The 25,255-nt window shown below is 45.6% G+C and overlaps 1 protein-coding gene across 1 annotated transcript in view; it reads right to left on the reverse strand.

Moving 5' to 3' along the window:
* The window catches only part of LOC126474495 (zinc carboxypeptidase-like), a 72,198-nt gene extending 47,275 nt beyond the window's left edge, over window positions 1-24,923 (reverse strand). Inside the window, exons 1-3 of the mRNA XM_050101965.1 lie at window positions 24,765-24,923; window positions 24,126-24,262; window positions 21,648-21,723 (exon numbers count right to left, since the gene is read on the reverse strand). Of these exons, the coding sequence (XP_049957922.1) occupies window positions 21,648-21,723; window positions 24,126-24,262; window positions 24,765-24,923 (372 nt within the window). The remainder of the gene's footprint in view (window positions 1-21,647; window positions 21,724-24,125; window positions 24,263-24,764) is intronic.
* Between the last annotated feature and the right edge of the window lie 332 nt (window positions 24,924-25,255).

A 25,255-nucleotide genomic window follows, 5' to 3' on the forward strand; every position in this document is an offset into this window, starting at 1 on the left:
ACCTGAATGTACGTTACACATTTTGTTGAAATCTTCTGAAATACAATTTTCGACTGTGTTATGTTGATTTGAAAATGGATCTAGTTATCGAATGAAAACTGAAATATTTGAAACTTGGACTGGCTTTTCGTTCTATCGATTAACAGAAGTTGCTGACACAAGTTACACCAGCATGCTGGACGCTCGTGGAAACTTGTGTTTCACTAAAGGACGATGAGACTCTGATTAGGAAAGGATAGGGAGCAAAATCAGCCGTCTGTTTGACGATGGAAACTTCCCGATGTATGTCTTTAGAGGTATGTGGAAACCACCGAAAACCTCGAACTAAATGGTGAGCTGGAACACTTGATCTGCCGTATGCGAGTCCTGTGACTTATCTCTACCCCATGTTGATAGCTAGTAACAAAAGATATTCGGTATGACGAATCGATCACAAGTGGATAACACAAGATCATGTTTTCTGCGCATTCATTAGGGTGTATAGGAGAACGCGCAGGCGCTTTCATTACGGTGTATAGGAGAACGCGCAGCCGTAAGTACCATTGTAACACATCAAGTCCACCGGCAAATGTAGAATTTCTTAGAGGTGGCATTAGTCTTCAGTTCACCTCCATCACGTGGATGATTACTTGACATTTGTTCATGTGGGAGAGTGGGACTTCTGTTTAGCGTAACGAAGTGAAAATAAATTTTGAAGTATTTATTTCTGTAGATTTCTGGGTAAATGAATTTGTTTTACCCAGTACATAAATATATGTTAGATATTACATTTTAGTTTCGTATAGGATTTAATTATGTATTTTTTCGTACGAATAGACCTGTTCAGAGTTAATACGGGGCAAGCGCTTATTTGTAACAGAGTACATGGGGACACTTATAACACGCTACAATTCATTTCCAGCGAACACAAATTATTTTTGTGCATCTGGCTGAATAGTTACCTTGTTTGAATAGCGTCTACAAGAAACATTTATTAAAATAATGTATTTTAAGCTCTTTTACAGTAAGTTGACAAATGTTATGCAGATTCCACAAGAAGCTTGGAATTACTGCAGTGGTAGATTTAAATTCCAGAAAATCAGTGAGGAGTTTGGCGAGAGGATTTGGTATAAGTCATGTGTCACTGCAAAGGATTTGCCAGAAAATGACGAATGAATTATATTCGGAAAGCAGACGACAATCCGCATAACCATACATCCAGTGGCGAGCAGAAAACAGAACGTGCAGATTACATCAGACATTCTTGCTATTACTGTACCGCAAGGAGAAACAGCAAGTAATATTTTGTAAGGAGTCTCTGAAATTGGTAATTTGCTCGTTTAATGATTATATTTTTCAACTGTCAGGTTCCGTGCTAAGAAAGTTCGGACGTACCAGACACATAAAAGAGCCAAAGTGGTCCCGACGATAGATTGACAGAACCCTAGACTACAAGAGCAAGGCCCCCGAAAGCGTGCGAGGTTGCAACTTTTTCACCTGAGGTGGTGCGTCCGTTTCCTAAAGCCAGAACGAAGAAAAACTTCCTCAAGGCGTCCGGAAAGTCTTACAGGCACTCCACAAAAGCTTGCTCTTCAAAGAATGGAAATTAAAGCGAAGATAAGTGTTGATAAAAAAAAGTTTCAAAATGCCAAAGAAAAACTGCCCCTTCGAACCATTTCAGTTTCAGCACGACGAAACAGAGTGAATTTAATATCTGATTAACAAATACGTACAATAACGGCAGATTGGGAGAGGAATGAGTCCAGTGAATAGCATCTTCGGAGTAATCTCATATTAGATGCACAAAGGGAGAAAAACGTTACGAGGGCTCTTAGTGTTTTCCAGAATAGAGTATATCGATTGTCTACATCTCTTACGAATATTGGAATGTTATAATTTTATCATTTAGTGTTGTAATATTTATACGATAACTTTTAGCTTTATCAGTAAGTACTGAATCGCAAATCTGCATTAAGTCTTTTTTATAATGCCTTAAAAAGTATAATGGTAAATAATAGATACTTTTCGATAGATACAAATCTCTTCAGTACGGCAGAATCGTGGTGTCAGCCCTGTTTAGCCTTTGCTGTTTGTTTGTGGTGCGAAAGATGTTCACAGGTCAGTGGATGTCTGCACAAAAAGAGGCGGTATGTTTGCAATGGAACGAACTTAAGAATTCAGCCCACTCACGAAAATCTATTCACAAGGTCCATGTCATTAATGCAGTATATTCAAAGTGTGCAACTGGCATTAGCAAAACCAGCAGGCGAGCAGTTTCTTTAATCCTGCGCCAGTCCAACAAACTTTTTGTTCATTTGCTTCCTTGTGGGAAACATGTGAAATTTCAGTTGGACGCAGGTGCCTCTGTTACATTGCTGAATCGTCACACATGTGAAATGTTAGGCTTCCCACACCTGTCTAAAACTAGCACACACCTGATGGCTTATAATGGACAATACATTCCCGTACTCAAAAAATGTACTTTGCCTGTCATGTACCACACGCATACACGAAGAGTGACTTTTACGGTGCTACAATCACGCGATTGTGAGAACATATTTGATCTTGATTCATTTGATTTGTTTGGCTTTAACATTCAGCACAATGTGTTGTCAGTGCCTGCGTTCCATGCAAAAGAGAGTGTAGCTAGCTTGCTGAAAGAATTCCCGGAACTCTTTTCTGAAGTTTTAGCCAAGGTTAACAATTTCGTTGCACGTATTATTCCGAAAGGCAATGTTCAGCCGAAATTTTGCCAGGCCAGAACTGTTCCCATTGCATTATGGCACAAAGTTGCTGCTGAACTTAAAGAATTGCAAGATAGCGGAGCTATTGCGCCTATACAAGCCAGTCAGTGGGCAAATCCACTGGTTTTGATCCCCAAAACTTCAGGTCGCATTCACCTCTGTTCTGAATTTCAGTCTACAGTCAACCCACAAACTGTGAAAGATGCTTATCCATTGCCACGCCCAGAGGATCTCATGGACAGATTAGGCGCTGGTTGCGCGACGTGTATCTGCAAATACCGCTCGATGAAGAATCTCAAAAACTGTGTGTAGTGAATATTCATTTGAGCTTGTTTCAATATTTGCATTTGCCTTTTGACAGTGCTTCCACATCCAACGGCATTTGGAACAGCTGAAAAATCAAGTGCCAAACTGTCCAAACTATTTGGACGATATTGCCAGAGCAGATCGTACAACTGAAGATCATAATGAAATTTTGCATGCTATGTTTCGTATGTTGTCTAACGCAGGACTAAAGTGTAGACTGTACAAGTGTGAATTTTTTAAAACTGAGTTGCACTATCTTGGTCATGTCATAAATAGTCAAGGTATACATCCTCTTCAGTCACATTTTTTAGCCATACGAGATCTGCCAGTTCCTCGCAATCTCCCTAAATTGCATTCAGTCTTAGGGAAAATGAACTATTATATTCGGTTCAAACCGAATGCTGCGCAAACCGCAGCTCCACTGCATTGCTTGCCTCGCAAGAATGTCCCCTTTGTTTCGACAGGTGAAGACCAAGTAGGTTTTCAAAAACTTAGAGATGAATTGCTCAGTTTTCGATGCTCAGTTCAGTTTGATCCTGACAAACCAGTTGCGTTGCAAGTTGACGCTTCCTCTTATGGAATCGGTGCAGTGTTTTCGCACAGAATTGGTGAGAAAGACAGGCCTATCGCTTTCGCATCAAAAGTGTTGTCCAAAGTTCATTGCCACTATTCACAAATTGAGAAAGAGGCTTTGGCTATTGTGTATGGTGTCGCCAAATTCCACCACTATTTGTATGGCAGAAAATTCTACTTATTAACAGATCACAAGTCTTTACAGTCCTTGTATCATTCGACTAAACCGGTTCCTGCACGAACTGCCCAAAGCTTGCAAATATGGGCTTTGTTGTTGTCGTAATACCAATACGAGATTGTGTATCGTCCGACAGCTCAACATGGTAATGCGCACGCACTTTCACGTCTTCCGTTTGGCCTTGATTCAGACGTTGACGCTTCAGCTGCATCTTGTTGCCACATTGATGCTCAGGATTCTGAATTGCTTCTATTTTTTCCTCTGAACTATAGGAAAGTTGCACAGGCCACGGAAGCTGATTCAGATTCGAACATTTTGCTAACATACATTCGTTCACGTTGACTCGTTCCTGGCATATCATAAAGAGCTCTGTTGTGCGCCGATACTTTGCACGTCGGTGCAGCCTCGCTATACAGAGAGGTGTGATTCTTGTGCAGAATGACAGTGGACAGTCACGTGTGTTGATCCCTAAAGCTTTGCAAAAAGAAATGTTGCAGTTACTTCACCAAGGACAATGCAGGATTGTTAGTACGAAACAGTTAGCGCGTCGACACTGTACTTGGCAGGGTTGGGCACCCAAATGGAACAGATAACGTCACAGTGTCACGCATATGCGGAAAATCATTCCGCTCTTCCACAAAAATTCTCTGCTTGGCCTAAGTCGCAATCACTATGGCAACATGTGCACATAGACTTTTGTGGGACCTATTTGGAATACTCGTAGGTTGATTGTGGTTGACTCGTACAGCAAGTTTCCTTTTGCTGTGCCAATGAACTCAACATTGTCACGTAGCGCAATTCAGGTGTTGTCCTTTCTTTTTTTCTTTGCCGCGAAGGTTAACTGAAGTCATAGTGGCAGACAACGGCCTTCAGTTCACGTCAAACGAATTTGAACATTTTGTGAAAGCAATGGATTACGGCATCTAACTAGTGCACTGTTCCATCCACAGTCAAACGGCGAAGCGGAATGTTTTGTCAGAATCGAACCTTAAAGCAGCAGATGGTCAAACTTCGCTCCACACACACCATTGATCAATCATTGCAACTGTTTCGCGCCTCCCATCGTTAGCCCCCACGATATGGACCATCGCTGGTGGAACTGTTTCACGGCCCCCACCATCGGACAGTGCTCCACCTGCTCCACTCTCCTCAGGATCAGGCGTCCCATGATACTCTGTTTTACAGGGTTTTCAGCGGCAGCAGTGCTGGGTGCGAGGTGAGATCGTCTGTCTACTTGGCGCTTGCATGTACCTCATTTCAGGTCCAGACGGACTGCAGTGCCGACATCACAATCAACTTCGTCACTGTCATGTGTACGGTGATCCTTCTGTGTCTCTTCCCCAGATTCATGGATCCCGAGAACACCGTGGCCACAACACTGCCAGAGGGTGTCATCACGACACCGCGGAACGACCTCATGAACACGGAGCCTTCGCTTCGCCTCGTCCGCCTCCTCTCGTCCTACAGATGGAACTGGACCCGCCCACACTTAGCAGTCGACGCCTTCTATATCTGATTATTGGCCTCCGATAGTGGACACGTACCGTTCTGGTCAGTTTTCCGGGGGACGTTTCCGCCAGAGCGAAGGCTGGATGTGGAGGAGGGGCGGGGGGGGGGGGGGTATAGGTCTGGATGCTTGACGTCCCCTTCAGCAGCAGCTTCTGGTCCAGCGAAGCGTCCACGCTCCTGCCTCCTCCGCCGTCGTCGCGCACCCTACACGACGAACGTCCGTTGCTTTGGGGGAGAGGAATGTTCCAGCGTAACGACAAGCGCCGGTACGAATATGAAGAACGGAAGAGCAGACGGGGCTGTGAGACGACGTCACCGAATAGTACGCTGGGACGATGATAACCACGCACTTGAGCGCCCAACAAACCAAACATCATCGATAGTACGCTGACACCAAGGCAGGAGTAGCATCTAAATGAACAGAATATAAGCGCCGCTCCGCCGTAGCCGTGGGGAGTGGAAGACGAGCCGTCATAGAAACGCCACAATAGTGACTTATGAACTGTAATGTTTCCTTGCATTGAAATTGTGCATACCGAAGGACACTGATTATTTGCATGACATCATTGGCGTGTGATACACCTTTGTGAATCCACATAGTTCAGTATTGTCAATTTAACGTACTGTAATAAACTCCATTAATACGATTTGCTTGAATTGTTGTCTAGCAATTATAGAAAAACAGAATCCTAGGCGCCCTACGTTAGTCGAGTAGGCAGATACAAAAAATTGAATTTAGGTGCTCTAAAAATTCGTTTCAGGTTCTCATAGCCGCTATGTCAAACAACAAGAGTATCCTCTCAAGGCGTGGCGCCTTTATGTCGCTCATGTCTGGAGCCTGTGTATCGGGAGAATGGCTCATGCGTGCACAGTGACAGATGGTCTGAAGCGGGTTCAGTCAAGTACGCAGTTCTAATTATCATCCACCAGAGTACAGTGGCGGACAGAGACATTCAAGAAACAGGTCAAGAGAATATTTTTGATATTTGTTCTGTTTATTTCTTGCAGGCTTTTCTGTTTATTTATTTTTGTGCTGTTTTGTATACTCTATGTGGTCAAAAGTATCTGTACACCCCCAGAAACATACGTTTTTCATATTAGGTGCCTTTTGCTGCCAGGTATTCACTGTCAACGTCCTCACTGGACATCGTGAGACAGTAGAATGGGGCGCTCCATGGAACTCATGGATTTCCAACGTGGTCCAGTGATTGGGTGTCACTTATGTCATATGTCTGTAGGCGAGATTTCCACACTCCTAAACATCCCTAGGTCCACTGTTTCCGATGTGATAGTGAAGTGGAAACGTAAAGGGACACGTACAGCACAAAAACGTACAGGCCAACCTCATCTGTTGACTGACAGAGACCGCCGACAGTTAAAGAGGGTCGTAATGTGTAATAGGCAGCCATCTATCCAGACAATCACACAGGACTTCCAAACTGCATCAGGATCCACTGTAAGTATATGACAGTTAGCCGGGAGGTGAGAAAACTTGAATTTCATGGTCGAGCGGCTGCTCATAAGCCACATGTCACGCATGTATATGCCAAAAACGCCTCGCTTGATGTAAGGAGAGCAAACATTGGACGATTGAACAGTGAAAAAACGTTGTCTGGAGTGACGAATCACGGTACACAATGTGGCGATCCGATGGCAGGGTGTGGGCATGGTGAATTCCCGGTGAACGTCGTCTGCCAGCGTGTGTAGTGCCAAATTCGGAGGCGGTGGTGTTAAGGTATGGTCGTGTTTTTCATGGAGGAGGAATGCGTGGCACTATCACAGCACAGGCCTACATCGATGTTTCAAGCACCTTCTGGCTTCCTACTGTTGAAGAGCAATTCGGGGATGGTGATTGCATCCTTCAATACGATCGAGCACCTTGTAATATATTGATTATTCCTTGCTACTCTAGTGTTATCTTGAAGCTGTGAGAAATAAGGACAGGCGTTCCAAGGTGCGGAAGCAGAGACGATGCTGAGGGCAGACGAAACTAGGAGAGATATTGTTACATGAAGTAAACCGTAAGGGAGAACCTTGCGAAAATGCAGACGCCCCCACACGCGGTCCCAGGGGGTTATTTACTCTTCAAGGAATTAACATGTAACTTCATATGTCGTCCAGACGCTGTAATAGGTTGCCACCGTAGAACTTTGTAACCAACAGCCACTTAGTAGCGTACAAAGCCAGCTTGATACCTACCCTGAGAACGACAACGTCAGTAGGCTCACAAGGATTAGAAAGAGAGCAGAAACGCCAAAAACTGTTGAGCTAGCAGTCCCTAATCGGGGAGCCCGAGTGGCGGGGCTAAATGACGTATGAAAATAATGTTGCAAGCCTTATTTGGCGGAACACTTACGTTTAGCTTTCAGCTGAACAATGTTGATACCCAATTCGGACTTAGTTAGTGCAACTGCATTACCATCCCCGCCTTAGGAGTAGTATAGGGACCTAACCAAACCGTGATTGGCAGACACCCGCAAGAGACCTACGGGATGTTCTGGGTGGCTTTAAGTGGGAAAAACAGTGCCCCCACGCGACTCTTTAAAACCCCTAGACTCCGCATTTTGGCAGAGTTCTCACTCAGACGATCTGGGCGCCGAATCCGCATCCGTCGACTCCAGCCTCGGTCCAGCTCCGCGTAAGTTTGCTCTCTCTCTTGGAGTGTCTCAGTGAACAGTGTCACATTCAGTATGTTTTGTTTTGTAGCTAAGTAGTTGATTTAAGATGCTGCTAGTGTTTTGCCACTGTGTTCAGCCTCCACTCCTGGGACTTCTGCACTGGTTTCTGTTGAAACAGTGTTATTCATGCTTTTTCTAACCCTAGAACTGTGTATTAGTTAGCTCTGTCTGGAATAAACAACTATTTCAAAACCCTGTTTGTCCAAGAGTCTCCACAACGAGTTCCCTACCGAGAATCACCACCAGCATTTCTAATAAATGCCTGTACCAGTGTTGGCTCAGATACAATAAAACAATCAAATTCCTTCACTGTGAATTGTCCTTCTGGTCTGTACCGCTCGGGAGCGCAGACTGACTAGTAACCCCTTTTTTTCATTTCCCTCCTATGTTAGGACAGCCTGTTAATAATGCACGGCCTGTGGCGGAGTGGTTGCACAACAGTAACATCCCTGTAATGGACTGGCCTGCACAGAGTCCTGACCTGAATCCTAAAAAATACCTTTGGGATGTTTTGGAACGCCGACTTCGTGCCAAGCCTCACCGACCGACTTCGATACCTCTCCTCACTACAGCACTCCGTCAAGAATAGGCTGCCATTCCCAAAGAAACCTTCCAGCACCTGACTGAACGTATGCCTGTGAGAGTGGAAGCTGTCATCAAGGCTAAGGGTGGGCCAACACCATATTGATTTCCAGCGTTATCGATGGAGGGCGCTACGAACTTATAAGTCTTTTACAGCCCGCTGTCCGGATACTTTTGATCACATAGTGTAAGTTTTTAGTAGTGTGAATGATGCGTGAATGTAGTCTAAAGTAAATATGTAGCTCATTGTTATACTGACAAACGCTGTATGATCTAGCGTGAGAAATTTTTGAGACTGTGTGAATGCAGATGACGGGAAATTTTGTATCACAATATGTTAAGTAAGTTTATGGTAAAACGAAAGCTAATTCGAGTGCAAATAATAACAGTTAATAACGTAAAGTATAAATAAAATAACAGAATGTTAAATATTTATTTCGGGAAAAAGTAAAATTCGAAAATGTGTTATTTGTTGATTGGTTAGTCATGAAAAGCGCTGACTAACGCGGGAGAGTAATATTTTTCTATTGGCCTTAAAGAAAACTGACCAATCAGAACGGGGTATTCTTCACGCGCCTTTTCTGTTGGAAATAGAGAATGCTTACAGCAATCTAAAGTAGTCGGAGCCCAGCCTTCCAATGGTACGGTCGTGTGTAGCATGAGCTCCGAAGGAAGTTATAGTTTGCCAGTTTTAGTGTATGAGAAAGTATAGCAATTCTACGTGGCATATTGAGCAGATCGGTGACCAAAAACCTGAGTGCATTAGACACCAATAAACGTAACAGTGTGGAGAGCATTTTCATTTAGGAACAATCCGTGTTTAGTAGCTGTTCAGATTTTGGGAAATGCGTTATCATAAACATGCTAACGTGAATGAAAAGGTTTGTGCATGACTGTGTTAGGATCAGCACGGGCTTGGCACTGAACGTGTAATTCTCGACTTCAGAATATACCGAAGTTTTGCCAGTATTTTCACCTTTCATTCAAAATTAAGACTTTTTCCCGATTTTTAGTGTAGTTACATTGTATGCAGACTGGTGGGAGTCGCAGTACGGTAGGTTTCTGCTCGGTTTTCCTCCCGGCGATCTGCAGCGACAGTTCACAGATAGGTGCTGGTTTAATCCCAGAAAGGAACCGCACCGCCACACATCGTGTATCTGTGCTGGGAGAACAGTTAAAACGCTGTAGTACATTGAATCCGTGGTTGAGAGAAATTGTGTGAAAAACCATAATGTGAACGATAATGAAAAATTTAGTAAATGGGTACACGTGGAATTTTGGACGGAACCCGTTTCGAGTCGCCGAAGAGACTAACAAGAAAGAAGAAGATGTTAAACGGTACGATAACAACGAGGGTGCATCGAAGCAGCAGTCGGCGTCATAGCGGTGTCAACGAGCAGCATTACGGCAGGGCAGCGCTGCCAACTTACAAGACGAGGGAGGACCCTGAAACTGGTACGGTAGACGAAGGAGGTCGGACCGGCAGTTTCAGCACGCCAAGGCTGCAGCATTCGACGAAAGATAAGTGAAGTTTCTTACATTTGTTGTGAATGTGTGCTGCAAGAATGACTAACGTGAAAAGCGATAAAGATTTTGTAAATATGATAAAAGAGGAAGGACTCTCATTCACTGCAGCCTAAGTTTTTCACAAACTAGCACGCCTGAATAGACAGAAGGCATCTCCGGCGGTACTTCGCTATGAATACCGCCTTCGACTGTGGCAATCGTCATTAATCGAAGTGTTAGGGTTTTGCAGGTGCCAGCCAGCCAACCAGCCTGCCAGCAGCAGCAGCAGCAGCAGCAGCGGTTCCTGCCAGCGATCCTGCCGGCCAGCCAGCATTCCTGACAGCCAGCCAGCCACAGTTCCTGCCTTGCGGTCGCCCCTGCCAGCGGCAGCAGAGTGGGGCTTCGGCCCCAGTCGGCATTTCATCGGTCCTCGTCTGCCTTCCTCTCTTTTTCGTCCGCCTTGTAAGTCCCTTGTTCACTTCTGTCGTTTTTGTTCTGTCCTGTGCCTTTTTTCAAATGGCTCTGAGCACTATGGGACTTAACATCTGTGGTCATCAGTCCACTAGAACTTAGAACTACTTAAACCTAACTAACCTAGAGACATCACACACATCCATACCCGAGGCAGGATTCGAACTTGCGACCGTAGCAGTCTGTGCCTTTTTTCCCACTCATCATGTCGACTCCCACCATCACTACCATTGCCACCACTACCTCCATAGTCTACACGTCCCCATCCACCGCCACCACCACCATCACATGGTGTGCCCAATCTCCCCCTCCCCCTCATTCCATCCTCCCGCTCCTCACTATCCCTTCTCCTTCGCTTTTTGTCGCCCTTTCCCCAGCTCCTTCCTCCTTTGCCTCCTCCTCTGACCCCTTACCTCCCTCCCTCAGCTCCTTCCGCTTCTGTGGCCCCTGCTAGAGTAGTGGCCCAGAGGGCCACAGCCCACGCTCCACTATCTCCTTCACCATCATCATCACCCTCATCATCACCATCGCCTTCACCATCGCCATCTCCGGCGCCAGCACCAGTGTCCATGCTGGAACCTGCCACTTCCCGCTATCTTCCCATTGCCCCTGTCCCCCACACATCCTCTCACCCTTTGGCTGCCATCAAACGCCTCAGTGGCACCCCTGCCCCCTCTGCTCCTAAAAAGACCCAGGCCCATCCTCCTTCCCCCTCCCCAGGATGCCATTGATGTCTCCCCACCTGTCCCTGCTCCCTACTCCTCCTCCCCCTCCTCCTACAGATAAATCCTCTCCCATCCTGATCCCCCCCTCCTCGAGGCCCAGAACCTCACTCTCTTCTTCCGCCAACACTTTCCCGGTGGCCCCTTCTCCCTCCTCACTCCTCGCCGTGACTCCATCCTCATCTCCTCCCCCAGCCCTACCCTTCACACTGACATCCTTTCCCGCATCCCCATCACCCACTTTGGCCCCAATTCCTCACTCACCCCTGCACCTTTCCCGTCTCCCTCCTGCCAACCCAACGCCCCTATCGTCCGCTGACCCTAACCGCCGTGATCTCTCGGCTTAGTCCGACAATCACGGAGGAGGAGGTGTTGGCAGACCACAAGGCTCATTTCTCGTTGGAAGTACGGGCAGTCCACTGCATTTTCAGTTCAGCTGGCCTCACCCGCCTTATGCAGGTTTTATCAGAAGACATCCCCTCCATTGGCCGTCTCCTGAAGGAGGGTGCCCTCCTCTTCTACCAACACTACAAAGTCGACCCCTCCTGTTCCCCTCCTCAATCCCTCTGCTGCCAGAGGTATCTGCACTATAATGCGCATACAACATGTGACTGCCATGAGGCCCCCATCTCACTGTACAGTAAGCAAGTGCATTTCCTCTGGCAGTGCCCCAACCTCCAGTCCCCTCTCTCCTGTAACACCTGTGATCTCCCACATCCCACATACTCCCAAAAATGTAAGGCCCGACCCCTTCCCACCACTCCTGAACTCACCGTCCCTGTCTGTCCTCTGGACGCCCCCACCCCTCCTGGCAATTCCCTTCATCCCCTCCCCCTCCCCCCCACTCAGGACATCATCAGGTTCCTCACTATCATTCTCCAAAATATCCACTCTTTCCAGTGCCTCACACCCTCCAGCAGATATCCCTCGCCACCTGTTCCATCTTCCACCTCAAAATATATGCCACCTACTCCCACAACCAGGCCATTTTACCTTCTTCCAAATCGACACCCTTGTATAAATCCCTGTCATGGCGTGACAGCACCATATCCTGTTCAACAACATCTGTTCCCCTCCCGCCAACAAGAACCTCTTCATGCACACCCACGCCACCCACTGCGTGGATGCCTTCCTCCTCAATGAAACCTTTCTTCAGCCTCACCACACCATACACAAATCGCCCCACCTCCTTCACCACTCCGATAATCCCTTCCCGATAGCACATGGCGGAGTTGCCATTGGTCACCACTGCCAGATCCCAGTTTGGCTCCAAACTCTCCTTCCAGACCCCACCGAACACTTGATCCTTAGTCTCTTCTTCCCTGGCCTTACCATCTCCTGTGGCACCATCTACAGTATGTCCGCCCTAACGCCCCTATTCCTTTTGACTTCCTCTCCCACATTGACTGTACCTTCTCCTCCTACATGGTCGCCGCCGGCCTCAACATCCATAGTCATTCTGCCACCCAGTTACGGCGGTGGCATCGGTTCCTCTCCTCCCTCCAAGGCGACAGCGTCCCCATTGCCCAGCACATCCACCCTGAATCTAACTCCACTCCTGATGTAATCCTCTCCTCCCCTAACCTCCTTAGCCGCATAGCTGTGGATGTCCTGGACGCCATTGGTAGTGATCATCTCCCTGTCCTCCTCACCATTTCAGACGGTCGTCGCCCCTGCCCCGACCCTCGTAATGAATCTCCCCCAAAGTACTTCCATGATTATTCCTGTGCCGACTGGAATGCCTACCAGGATACCCTATCTACCCAAGTTGATGGCCACCCCTTCACCTACCGCCACCCTGATGATGTTACCCATGCCACCTTCCTTCTCCAGCAGACCTTGTCTGAGGCCGTGGATGCCCACGTCCCTTCTGTCGCCATCCATCCCCACCGTCCTACCTTACCCCCACAGGCCGTCCTCCGCCTCCATGAATCCCGCCGTTTCTACCGTGTCTTCCTACACACACGTGACCTGGACACACTACGACACCACCGGCAACTTCAGCGACACATCCGACACTTGCTTGTGGCTAGGAAACGCCGGGACTGGAGACAGACATGCACCTATTCAAATGCTACACTTCCTTTAAACTCGTCCAAGTTCTGGTCAGCCTTCCGCCACCTTACCAGATCTAAACCTCCCCCCCCCCTACAATCCTCTCCTCATTGATAATCAACCCTTCCCTGACAACATCAGTAAGGCCAATCACTTTTCCTCCTACCTCTCAGATGTCTTTACCATCCCCGATGATCCCCAGTTCAATTACTCCCTCTTCCCGGATGTCCACGATCGAACTGACACCTCTGTCCCTCCCCTTGGACCTGGTTTCCAGTACTTGGACAACATTGCACACACTGAACTCAATGCCCCTATCACTAAACAAGATCTCATCACTACACTCCGCATGAAACGCATCACCGCTCCTGGTCACGATCGTGTCACCTATCGCCACCTTCGTGAAGCTCCTGCCTCTTTCCTCTCACCCTGGCCAGGCTCTATAACGTAGTCCTGTCCACCGGATACTACCCCAACCTGTGGATAACCTCCCATATCCTGATGTTCCTTAAACCTGTAAACCGCTGTCCGCTGTCTCCTCCTACCATCCCATCAGCCTTACCTCGGTCTTCAGCAAGGTCCTCGAATTCATCCTAACCCAACGCATCCACCAGCATCTCCACCATCACCTCCTTCCCGTTACCCAGTGTGGCTTTCGGCCATCCTTCTCTTCCGATGACCTTCTCCTTCACCTCACTCATCTCCTCTCCAAACAGCTTAATTCCCGTCACTCCGCTATCTTCCTCTCCCTTGACCTTGAACGAACCTTTGACCACGTGTCTCATGCCGGTCTCTTCTTCAAGCTCCAAACCTACGCCCTTCCTATTAACTACATCCGTCTGATAGGCTCCCAACGTCCTTCCTACGTCACCATCCATAACACGCATTCCTACACCTTTTTCCCCCTCCACCGGTGTGCCCCAAGGTTCCGTCCTCTCCCCTCTTCTGTACCTTTTGTATACGGCGGACATGCCGCCACCTTCACCCGCTACCCACCTTCTCCAGTACGCTGATGACACTGACTTCCTTGCCCTTGTCCCCACCCTCAGCACTCCCAACACCTTCTCCAATCCCATTTTGACTGGTTCACCACTTGGTACAACCAGTGGTTGCTTAAGGTCCATCCTTCCAAAACCCAGGCGATCATTATGGGCAAAACCACCTCTTCCTTCTGCCTCCTCTATTTCTATATCATCATCTATGGCCATCCTATCACCCTCACCCCTACCCTTAAGTACCTTGGCGTCACCCTCAACTGTCACCTCTCCTGGACCCCCCATCTCCGGACAATCCAAGCCAATGCACGCTTCTGGCTCTGTCTCCTCAAGCTCCTTTCTGGCTGTACATGGTGTCAGGACCCCTCCACCATCCTCCACACCTACAAATCCCTCATCCGCCCTATCCTCTGCTACGCCCATCCTACCTGGATCTCCGTCCCTCCTACCGTTTCCAAATCCCTTAAATTCCTTGAACGCCATGCTCTCTGCCTCCCCTATCGTATCCGTCTCCCCTCCCCCATACAGATCCTGTACGATCTTATTCTATTCCCCCACTTCCTTCTCTTCCTCGAACGGATACGGATCCTATACACCTCCCATAAACTAGATCCCCCTCACCCACTTGTCTGTCACATCCTCTTCCACCCCCACCTGTTGCCGCACCTGTATTTCCATGTCCCACCTGCTCTCCATCTCTCCACCCTCCTTACCCTCTCCCAAGGTGGCTTCCGCGAACTCCACCTCCCTGATGATGCCCTCCTCCCCTCCATCTACCCATCCTATCAACTTTGATCATCCCCTCCCACTTCCTGTGTCCTTTCCTTAGGGCACCCTCTCTCACTTCTCTCTCCTTTCCCTCCATCCTCCCTTCCTCCCCCCTTCCTCCCCCAGGCTTCCCCTACCCCCTCCTCCCTTCATTCCTCCCTCATCCCCCCCTGCCATTGGCATCCCTGCTCTCCCCTCTCCCACCCTCACCACCTTCCTCCCCTCCTGGCAGGTCCCCGGACTCGCACACACTAAGTGGACATTCGTGGGCCAGAGATCATCGCCATGAGTTTAGTGTTTGTGCCGTCGTGATTGTGATTTAGTGTTTCTCGCCGCCACGCTCCTCGTTCACTCATTCCGTCTTATTCGTCAGTGTTAGTGTGCAGTGCCGACAGCTTTTCGTGTGTTTTCGTCGAGTGTGAATGGCTTCATGTTTTTTATTTATTGTATCTCCTGTTTTTTAACCACGAATTGTTACTTTTCTGTCTCCTTTTCCTCTATTATTGTAATGCTTGTGGCTGAAGAACAGAGTAGATGTATCCACTGCCTGCCCGCCTTTGTATAAGGTGAACAAATGACAATAAAGAAAAAAAAACAGACAGAAGGAGTAGATGTTAAAGTAAAAGAGGAGGTTTTTGAGCCGGCCGGAGTGGCCGAGCGGTTCTATGCGCTTCAGTCTGGAACCGCGCGACCGCCACGGTGCAGGTTCGAGTAGTGCCTCGGGCATGGATGTGTGTGATGTTCTTAGGTTAGTTAGGTTTAAGTAGTTCTAAGTTCTAGCGGACTGATGACCTCAGATGTTAAGTCCCATAGTGCTACCGAGCGAGGTGGCGCAGTGGTTAGCACACTGGACTCGCATTCGGAAGGACGACGGTTCAATCACGCGTCCGGACATCCTGATTTAGGTTTTCCGTGATTTCCCTAAATCGCTCCAAGCAAATGCCGGGATGGTTCCTTTGAAAGGGCACGGCCGACTTCCTTCCCCATCCTTCCCTAACCCTATGAGACCGATAACCTCGCTGTTTGGTCTCTTCCCCCAAACAACCAACCAACCAACCAACCCATAGTGCTCAGAGCCGTTTTGAGGTTTTTGACTATGTTTCTTTGTTATTTACGGACAATGGAGCAGAGTCTGCTTCAAGTATGTCAGTTAATGTAACTAGTGGGATTAATGTAAATACTGAAAGTTATATTAGGAATGAAATCGGTAACAATAAACTGTGTTATGACAGTGTGGGTAGTGTTACTGAAACAAATGTGTCAAATGTGAATACCAGATTTGGTACAGTGCCGGCGGAACATGGTTAACAGGAAATGCAGAAAATAGAACCTGGAACTTTGCAAAAAATGTTTAAAGCATTAATGGGTTCTATAAAAGATGGACACAACCGGTCATAAAATCAGTAAACTTGATGAAAAATCGAAAAGCAAACGAGTTATTTTAACGAAAAAATTGAAAAGGCAACTGCGGTTTTAAAAGAAATGTGGAAAAATGATTTGAAGTTGTTAGAAAGTAAAGTGGATGGCAAAATTTTTCAAGTTGAGAATAACTGCCAACAGTCCACTAAAACTGTAAAAAGTGAATTAAGAGATGCCTTGAAAAAAAATTGCTGTTGGAAACAAACAAAGGGTAGATTTTATAAAGGAAAGTGTGCTGAAAGTAGAGGTCAAAATATCGGCGGTAGAGTCTATATGTGTAAATGATCACAAATTGCTGGACAGTAAAATCAGTTCTGAATATGCCAAATGTATGAATAAGTAAAAAGTGTGTTTGGCCTAGTGGGTGTGTCTGAAGAAAGTGTTCTTCATCTAACTAACCACGTAGAAGAGGTTTAAAATAAGTTGCATGAGGAGAGCAGTAGATTATGCCATGTTGAAACTACCCCAGACATGTGACTAACAGTAGTGGGTGTAGTTTTGTGGCAGAATCGTCTGAAATATCATGTCGCTCTCAGGCAGTTTTTACGTTTTGATACAACAGCAAACGTGCATCCAAGATAATTCTGGAATGACTTTGAAGGTGCTCTACCTAGTTTGTGGTCAGACACAGAAAATAGGGTTCATTATGTCCAAATTCTTGGGAGAGTCTAGAATTTGGGGGATTATCGTTACTGAACAGTACGATACTCTAGATAAATTTAAAGAGGGGGTTTTAAAGAATATTGCGGCAAGCAGAAACAAATGGAGTTGCTAAATGGCTTCTGGGCTGGGGAAAAGTTTAATCTCAGGAAGGAAAGCGTAAGGAAGTGTGCGTTAAAATGGGTGACAAATGTAAACTTTAACAGAATTAGAGTGTACCGAGGAAACAGCAGGAGCAGGGGTGCCGGGAGGTGGTGCTATCCAGCAAATGATAGGCGAAATAAATGGGAGAAGGTGCATTATTGTCGATCGTATTCTGCGATGCGAGAGGATGGCATTGTGCCAAGGCGACAGCAAATGGGGCAAACGTAAGAAATGGTACACGATCCCAAAATCCGTTAAATGCCGTCTGTGAAAGAGCTTGCGTTTACAAGACGAGAAGTAGGAATTTGAAGCCGCTTTGTACGTGTTAGAACTAAACAGACAGGGATTATAAGTGAGGAGCGGAAGAAGGTAGTAACAACAGACGAAACGAGCTACATTTAACGGAGGTTTAGTGGAGTTTTTGGACAGACGTAAACGAAATTAACACTATATTGCAGACGAAATGGGTGACGTATTAGCGGAAAATATGACAGAACCTGATTGCGAGAAAGTCTTTAGCAATTAAGTTGAAGTTGAGTCATGTTCTGGGGAGGAGAAAGTACAGAAGCTGGAGAATTACGGGAGATTAGTTATGTCGGCGTAGAAGAAGTACTAGCGTCTATAAATGACGACGTTTGTGAGGCTATAAGGGAGAGGCAGCAAAATGGTGACCAAAATGGGGTTCAGCCAACTAACTGTGGAAAAAAGAAAGAGAGAGACAGGAAAAGGAGAATGGCCAAATGCCGAAAAAATTTTTGAGCTGTCATTAGTGGAGAGAATAGTTAGTATGGGGTAGAAAAGTAATGTGGGTAATTCTGCAAAAATCTGTGTAATATCTGGAAACATGGAAGGTTTCGATAGAAGGGAGGCTGTGAACGATTTGTTGGAGGATGGTTCTGACGGTAGCAGTGAAAGAAAGGTGTTGAGTCAGCCAGAAATTAGTCTGCAAGTCTATAACGAAGAAGTACAGTGTTTAGCAGATAGTGGCAGTTATTTATGTGCTGTGAATAAAAAATGGTTAGAATCGCTACCAAATAGAAATGAACTTGTAATAATGCCAGTAATGGAGGCACAGATAATTGTAGCTACAATAAAAGTTAAAAAATCTGTTAAACACGAAGTTCTGTTGCCAGTAAAAATAAATGGTGTGGAAGTACTCCATGATTCCCTTATAATCCCTTATCTATGTACAAAAATGCTAATTGGCGTAGATTTTTTTAACCAGTAGAAAGGAAGATTAAATATGCTGCGACGAGTTCACATGTAGGTGCTGGTTTAATCCCTGAAAGGAACCGCGCCGCCGCACTCTATATATCTGAAGAAAGCATGCAGGCTTCAAAGCCCCCGTCAGTGGCACGTTCCTCGAAATCCTTCGTAGACGAATTGCAATAATAGGTGACAATGGGCTTCCAGTCGGAACTCCGACTGCCTGTTCGTATGGCTAGTTATTGAATAAAAAGCAAGTGGAAATCAACACATGTTGAAAAAGGCTCGTTAATTCAGCACTAAACCTAACCTCAATCAACAGTAACGAATCAGACATAGAAACACGAGTGAAGAGAGGAACCACATCAAAACTTAGAATATCACAGTCATTCAAACGCATTTCCCCTAATCGACTCAGAAATCAGCCGAGTTCTTGATGTAGTGCTCATACAGACCCACCATAGGGCTCAACAGAGTAACAAGATGTTTTGCTACACGATATGTCAGAGCTCCAACTCTACTCAAAAACGACGAAAAGGTACCCCTTCCTTGGGGACCCTAGGGAGGCCATATAACCTGCGACATTCCTCCCTCCTAGTACCCTCTTCTATGGATCATGAAACTAAATAAGTCGCAATTACGTGGGAACTTCAATACGAAACTGTCTGCGTCTCTCTGTATACCGACAGTTCGTACCAGATAAAAATTCTTCATCACTCCAAATATAAGTAATAATACTGAAAATTTGTTTGTTTTTGTTCTGTGCTGTTGAGAAATGGGATATATAAAACCAAGTCGTATGTAGTGCGACTGCACTTCCATTTACATCTTGCGCTTTCTCAGTTTTGCCCACTTCCCTCTCTTCGCATTCAGACAGTGTGGCGTGACGGTAGGGGAAAAGTGTGGCGAGGCAGAGCCTATGTCACTCACGGCTGGACATGCCCTGCCAGTCGAAATCTTGGCTGCCCCTACTCTGCACCAAATGAATATATTACGACTGATTCCTATTTGTGACCTACACCTGAAGTCAAATGTAATACAACAGTTTCAAATAAAACATTAAATTATTGTGTAAAATAACATAGGAAAATGGATAACGAACACATCATTATAACTGGAAAAAAACGAGGATTCTCTTCAGTTCCATAAATTTTCTAACACAAGTGGATTGTTAATTACAAAAAACTGCTTTTTGTTAAGTCGTCGGCACACGGACCGTGCATCCGAAAGTTGAGCGTTGAGCGTGCCGAGTTTCTGACGTCATAGCGTGGAATAGCACGCCCGGGAGTCTTTCCGAACGTGCAGAGCAATATCTGGTATGTCAGATGTTCTGAGCGTGCGTGTGAGCGATGACCAATGAGATGCCACAACGCCACCCACGTCACAAGCACGCCGCCTCCTTTCATACATTGTTGTGAGACGTCATATTGGCATTCATTTCAAGCCTATATGTATATATACCGCTTCTGAGCACCAGCAAATTGAGAATCACTGGAAAACCCGTTGTTAACTTTGCGATTCGTTCCAATAAAATAATGAGAAACAGTATATTCGTGGCAAACGAATTACGGTAACTTGCGTATTATGAGAGTAGGCTATTTGAAGGCAGCGACACACTGAAGATCCAGCCAAAACGTACTGTTCTTGGCACAATTTGTTATAATTAACTTTCAGTTAGTAACGTATCTACGATTAAGGTTTTCAGCAAGGGGTAACATTATTAGATGTAAGAGATGTGATGTTGATTTAGCGTAATGAGTAGCTTAAGTGTCATGTGGAGAGTTTTTGGTTGGGGCAGTGGTTCGTGTCTTAACCCTTCCAATTTTTTTCCCTAAAATGCGCGTTTTTATTAGGGTCCGAAACTTTATTATTAGTTTAATTCAAGCATATACTATAATACTTGATGTTATGTAAATATAAGATCACCTTCCTTTTTTTTTTTTTTTTTTTTAGGGTTGCCTTTGTTCGATTGGCTTAATCTACAGGACAGCTTGCGCTACTTGTGTAAAGATATTTTGCTCTTTTTTCTTTTACACTTCGTATTTCACATATTGCAAAGATTCTGCTACTGTGTAGGAACAGTGATCAAGTAAGATTGACCTTGGGGTTTTACTAAAATGTGGGATTGATGAAATAATATTTATCTTATGCGGAGAAGCATTCAAATTTTTAATGCACAGTTTGTAATGGAAATTTTATAAGCCCGTTACCTTATTTATTGGACATGGTACTTTCCTTTTCGTTGAGTAAATATTGTGATTACGAACTAGAAGCATCCCTCAACTGCCGCTGGAGTGCGTTGCGATCGCGTATACCACGTTTGGGCCCACGTACTGTATGCACAAGTCGCATCGTTCCTGAGCGTTCAGCAGCACGTTGAACTTGGCACGCTCAACGTTAACGTTCGACAGCACGGTCAGTGTGCCGACGGCTTTAGAGTTGACGGCAGGCTTACCTACAGTAACCAAAGAGCAATTACTTCTCTCTTGCAAGAAGAGAAACTATACTTTAGCGTCGCGGCGACTTCTTTGGAATACATCTGAAACACTAACTCAGTTGTATAAACGTGGAAGAAGGAATTGGTCGTTATTTTCTAAAATAACCGTCCTGATGTTCACCTTTAATGATCTGAGTGGCTCCAGGAAACGACTCGAAGCACGTTGCACCAGAGTACGAGACAAGGCGTTTAACTACCGCACCACATCTCTCGCTGTTTGTCTCTCCGAAGTGCTCTTGGTTCTGTGTCTCAACATTGCTACCTACTCGTGCGAGTGCGTTGGTCATTAGGCATTTTCTGACCTGCACACACTGCAAGAGAGTCTGAATGTGTGGGGTTCAATGCTGTGTCTATTCTGGAGGTTATTTCATTCGCTTGTCGCTTCCCTCACCTCTAGCACAGTTTTGTAGCAGTGAAAAATGCCAAGTTTTGTAGCAGTGAAAAATGTCAATTAAAGAGTCCACATTCCACAGTTACTGGCTGGGTGAGTCACTTTAAAAGGATGGGAGAATGTAAGACCTTGTCGCCTCCTATAGGACCATGTCTATTGAACTATTGCTGTTTTCAAACCAAGCATCGGGCTCGGGACAACATTATCTTACACGGTGTAGAAGTGGCTAAGATGCTGGCAACTTAACTCTTGAGAGCAACTTACCTCTTCGAGGGTGTAGTAGTCCTCCCAGCCAAAGGATTCTCCCTGTCTCCGGACTCCTCTCTCATTGTCGATAAGTCTGAAACGAGGGGTTTTAAATTATTGGTGACAGTAGGTAGTTGTGCAGAAAACAGTTAAGATCAGTGCTTCAAATTGTGACTGAGAAAGCACTTAAAACAACAAAAATGGCAGGAGCTACAAAAATAAGTAAGGTCTGCAGCAGCGTTCAGTCTGGTATTGCAACACTTTTACTATGGAATTTTTCTTCTTAGTTCCTTATTTTATCTTTAAGCTGTTGACTAAAATAATACATAACAATAAAGAGGCAACGATTCAAAAACGGAAATTTAATTTTACGGCTAATGAAGGGAGTCTGCCTCCGTAGTTGAGTGCTAAGGGCGGTTGACCGTAATACGAAAAAGTCGGGTTCGATTCCCGGTACTATCAGGAATTTCTCCTTGGTGACAGGACTGGAACGGGATGCATTCAGTCTCGTGATGCGAGCTAAAGAGCTACTTCACAGGGTAGTCGCTGCCCCATGTCACGAAAACTGACAACTGCCCAGAAAGTGGTGTGTTGACTACACACCCCTTCATGTCGCATCCAGTGACGCTATTGACGAAAGATGACACGGTGGTCGGTCGGTAACGATGGACCTGCCCTGGCCTGTGGAAGGAATTCTTTTTCATGTGAAGATATAAAGTTAAAATATAACGCCTCTACGTCTAAGTCATTTTGAAAGAAGACCTGCTCGGACTGGACGTGAAGGGGGAGTAAAACACCTGTTTAAAAAATCATCTGTCTTTGAAGGAATTACTCCCAGCATGCACTTACAATGATTAAGGGAAGCAAGGGGAAACATGAAGCAGAACGCCAGCGATTTCAAGTCCTTTTGAGTGCCTGTCTGTTGCCTATCTACTGACCTGACAGAAAATCCTAAGAAATTTTGGTGTGATGTTAAATCAGTAACAGCATGTTCGCCCCTGGTAGCTAAGTGGTCAGCGCGACGGAATGTCATGCCTAACGACCCGGATTCGATTCCCGGCTGGGTCGGAGATTTTCTCCGCTGAGGGACTGGGTGCTGTGTTTCCCTTATCACCATTATTTCATCCCCATCGACACGCAAGTCGCCGAAATGGCGACAACTCGAAAGACTTGCACCAGGCGAACGGTCTACCCGACGGGAGGTCCTAGCCACACGGCGTTATTAGTAACAGTATGAAAGCAATGTCTTCACTGCGAAGAAGAATAACAGAAAGAATGGATAAACACTAAACTCCTTTTTCCAAAACTGTTTCACAGAAGCAAATCGTACTATGGTTGCTCGTTTAATTTATCACACCAACGACGAAACTAAACATACCAAAATAAACGATCATGGGATAGGAATTTTACTGAAATTGCTCGACAGCAACCGGAACTAATGAGATATTGTATAATTCTCCATAGAGAACGCAAAAAACTTCCACCTCGTTCAATTGTAGTGTATCGTAGGTCGCTGGAGGACAAAAGCCTTCCTAATGAAAGAGCGCAGGTCACTACAGTTTTTCAAGATGGGTAGTCGAACACACGCATGAAACTACATACCTGTGTTGCTGATGTAGATATGTTGTAGAATTTTGGATCATATTATATATTCGCGCACTATGACCTTGCTGGAGACCGAAAGTGGAACGACCATATGAAACTAACAGCAGATAAGACAGATGCCTCACTGAGATTCATTGGAAGAATCCGAAGGATGTGCAATCCACTCTCAAAAAAGGTAGCTTAGTGAACCATCGCTCGAAAAGTACTTGAGTATTATTGATCAGTTTGGTATCCGTACCAGTACAGATGACAGGCGATATAAAGAGGATACGAAGAAGAGCAGCGTAGTTGGGTACAGGGCTACGGGACTATTTAGTGAATGCGAAAGCGTCAGTCAATTCAGTCAACTTCAACGGTAGACGTTACAAAAGAGGCGCTGGGCATCACATTGTGGAGCACAGTCAAAAAGTGTGCTTGCATCCGTGCGTCCCTTGAAGCGTCCATCAATATATTGCTCCCTTCTATCTATAACTCGCGAAACGGCTACGAAGATAAAGTTAAAGAAATTCTAGCTCACACCGATGCTTATCAACGTTTGTTCTTCCCGCGGGCGCTTCACGACTGGATTATGAAAGTGGGTTAGTTACAGGGGTATACAATTTACCGTCCACCACACACCATAGGGATGTTTGCAAAGTGCAGATATAGCCGTCCCAGTCACTGTGCCATCTCACTTAGTGCAAAGACAGGACGAATTATGAAAGACTGTAGACCGACAAAAATTCTTAGAAAGCGGAAATCAGAATAAAATTTGTGGAAGACAAGGGATTACATGCAGAAACCGACGAATCATGGGCAATATCTGCAAGATCAGATTAAGACAAAGTCGCGTTAAGGATACGACCATAAGATATATCATACTGTGAATAAACGGTAAACGTTAAGACCTACGTCTGCACGTTGTCCACGTAGACGGTCGCTTGGATTCCATTCGCTTCGAGGCCTTCCAGGAAACTAGTTTGCATCTCCGGCGACACCATCACGTCTGCAGGTTTGTTCACGACTCTGGGTTCCTTCCAGAACTGAATCTGTAAGAAAGGTGCTTTTAGTATTAAATTTTGAACAGAATAAATGCGAATCGATTCCTATAATATGTGTCTTAGCAAAGTGCGGAAATAACACAGCTCAAAAAAGGAAGGCAACAGAAAACAGACCGACTTGCTTATCTTCTAGCAGTAATTTATTGAAAGTAAGAAGGCTACCAAGCTGTTGGGAAAAGGCTAGATCATTCCAGTTTTGAACAAATGTTATGGGACAGAAAGGCCTACTTCACTGGCGTCCGCCTGTTGCAGAATCATGGGAAGCGTTTTACTCTCACTCAACATACTATTTTGGAGAACGGAAATCTCTTCGTCGCTATAACTGACGCTGCTGACAGCAACTATTTTAAAGTTCAGTTTTTAGAGCTGAAGATGGCCTATTTCATCAGAAACCAGGTGGTACAGTGAAAGTAAGAAATATTATCTGGACTGTTTTGTTCATAAAATGTGACTAAGCGTTTGCATTGTTCGCTAGCCAGAAATTCAATACATGGCCGTTTTCTCGGCGGATTAGATCCTGCTCACTCTTCAGAGTGGTAATCGATGTAACTGTATTTGTTACTACATTGAAACTAGATATCATCTGTTGAACATCTATGATAGTGATGTTCTCGGACGGAGCAGTGTGTACTGCAAGATAAACGTTCATCACGGCTTCCCACCAATGATGAGACGCTGCAGAAGTGAAGGGGTGACATGTTCAACAATTATACCTGGTGTCTCTCCTAAGAGTCGCCAGGTTCATTTTCCCTGGTACTTCGGCAGATACCGGCAATTTCATTTAAGTGGACAAATACTGCTCATCACGTGTTTGAAGTGACGACAAGCGTCGATGGAAGGCTTCGGTTTCTTTCCCGTTAGATGTTTTTTAAAATTGAGTTTTAGGTTCCCACTGCATAGAGCGGTTCCATATTAATCTAATGCGTTATTCGTTTTATCCTTATGTATTAATAGGAAGAGTACAACGTGAAGAATAACCAG

The sequence above is a fragment of the Schistocerca serialis genome, chromosome 4, assembly GCF_023864345.2.
Source record: "Schistocerca serialis cubense isolate TAMUIC-IGC-003099 chromosome 4, iqSchSeri2.2, whole genome shotgun sequence".
Lineage (NCBI taxonomy): Eukaryota > Metazoa > Arthropoda > Insecta > Orthoptera > Acrididae > Schistocerca > Schistocerca serialis.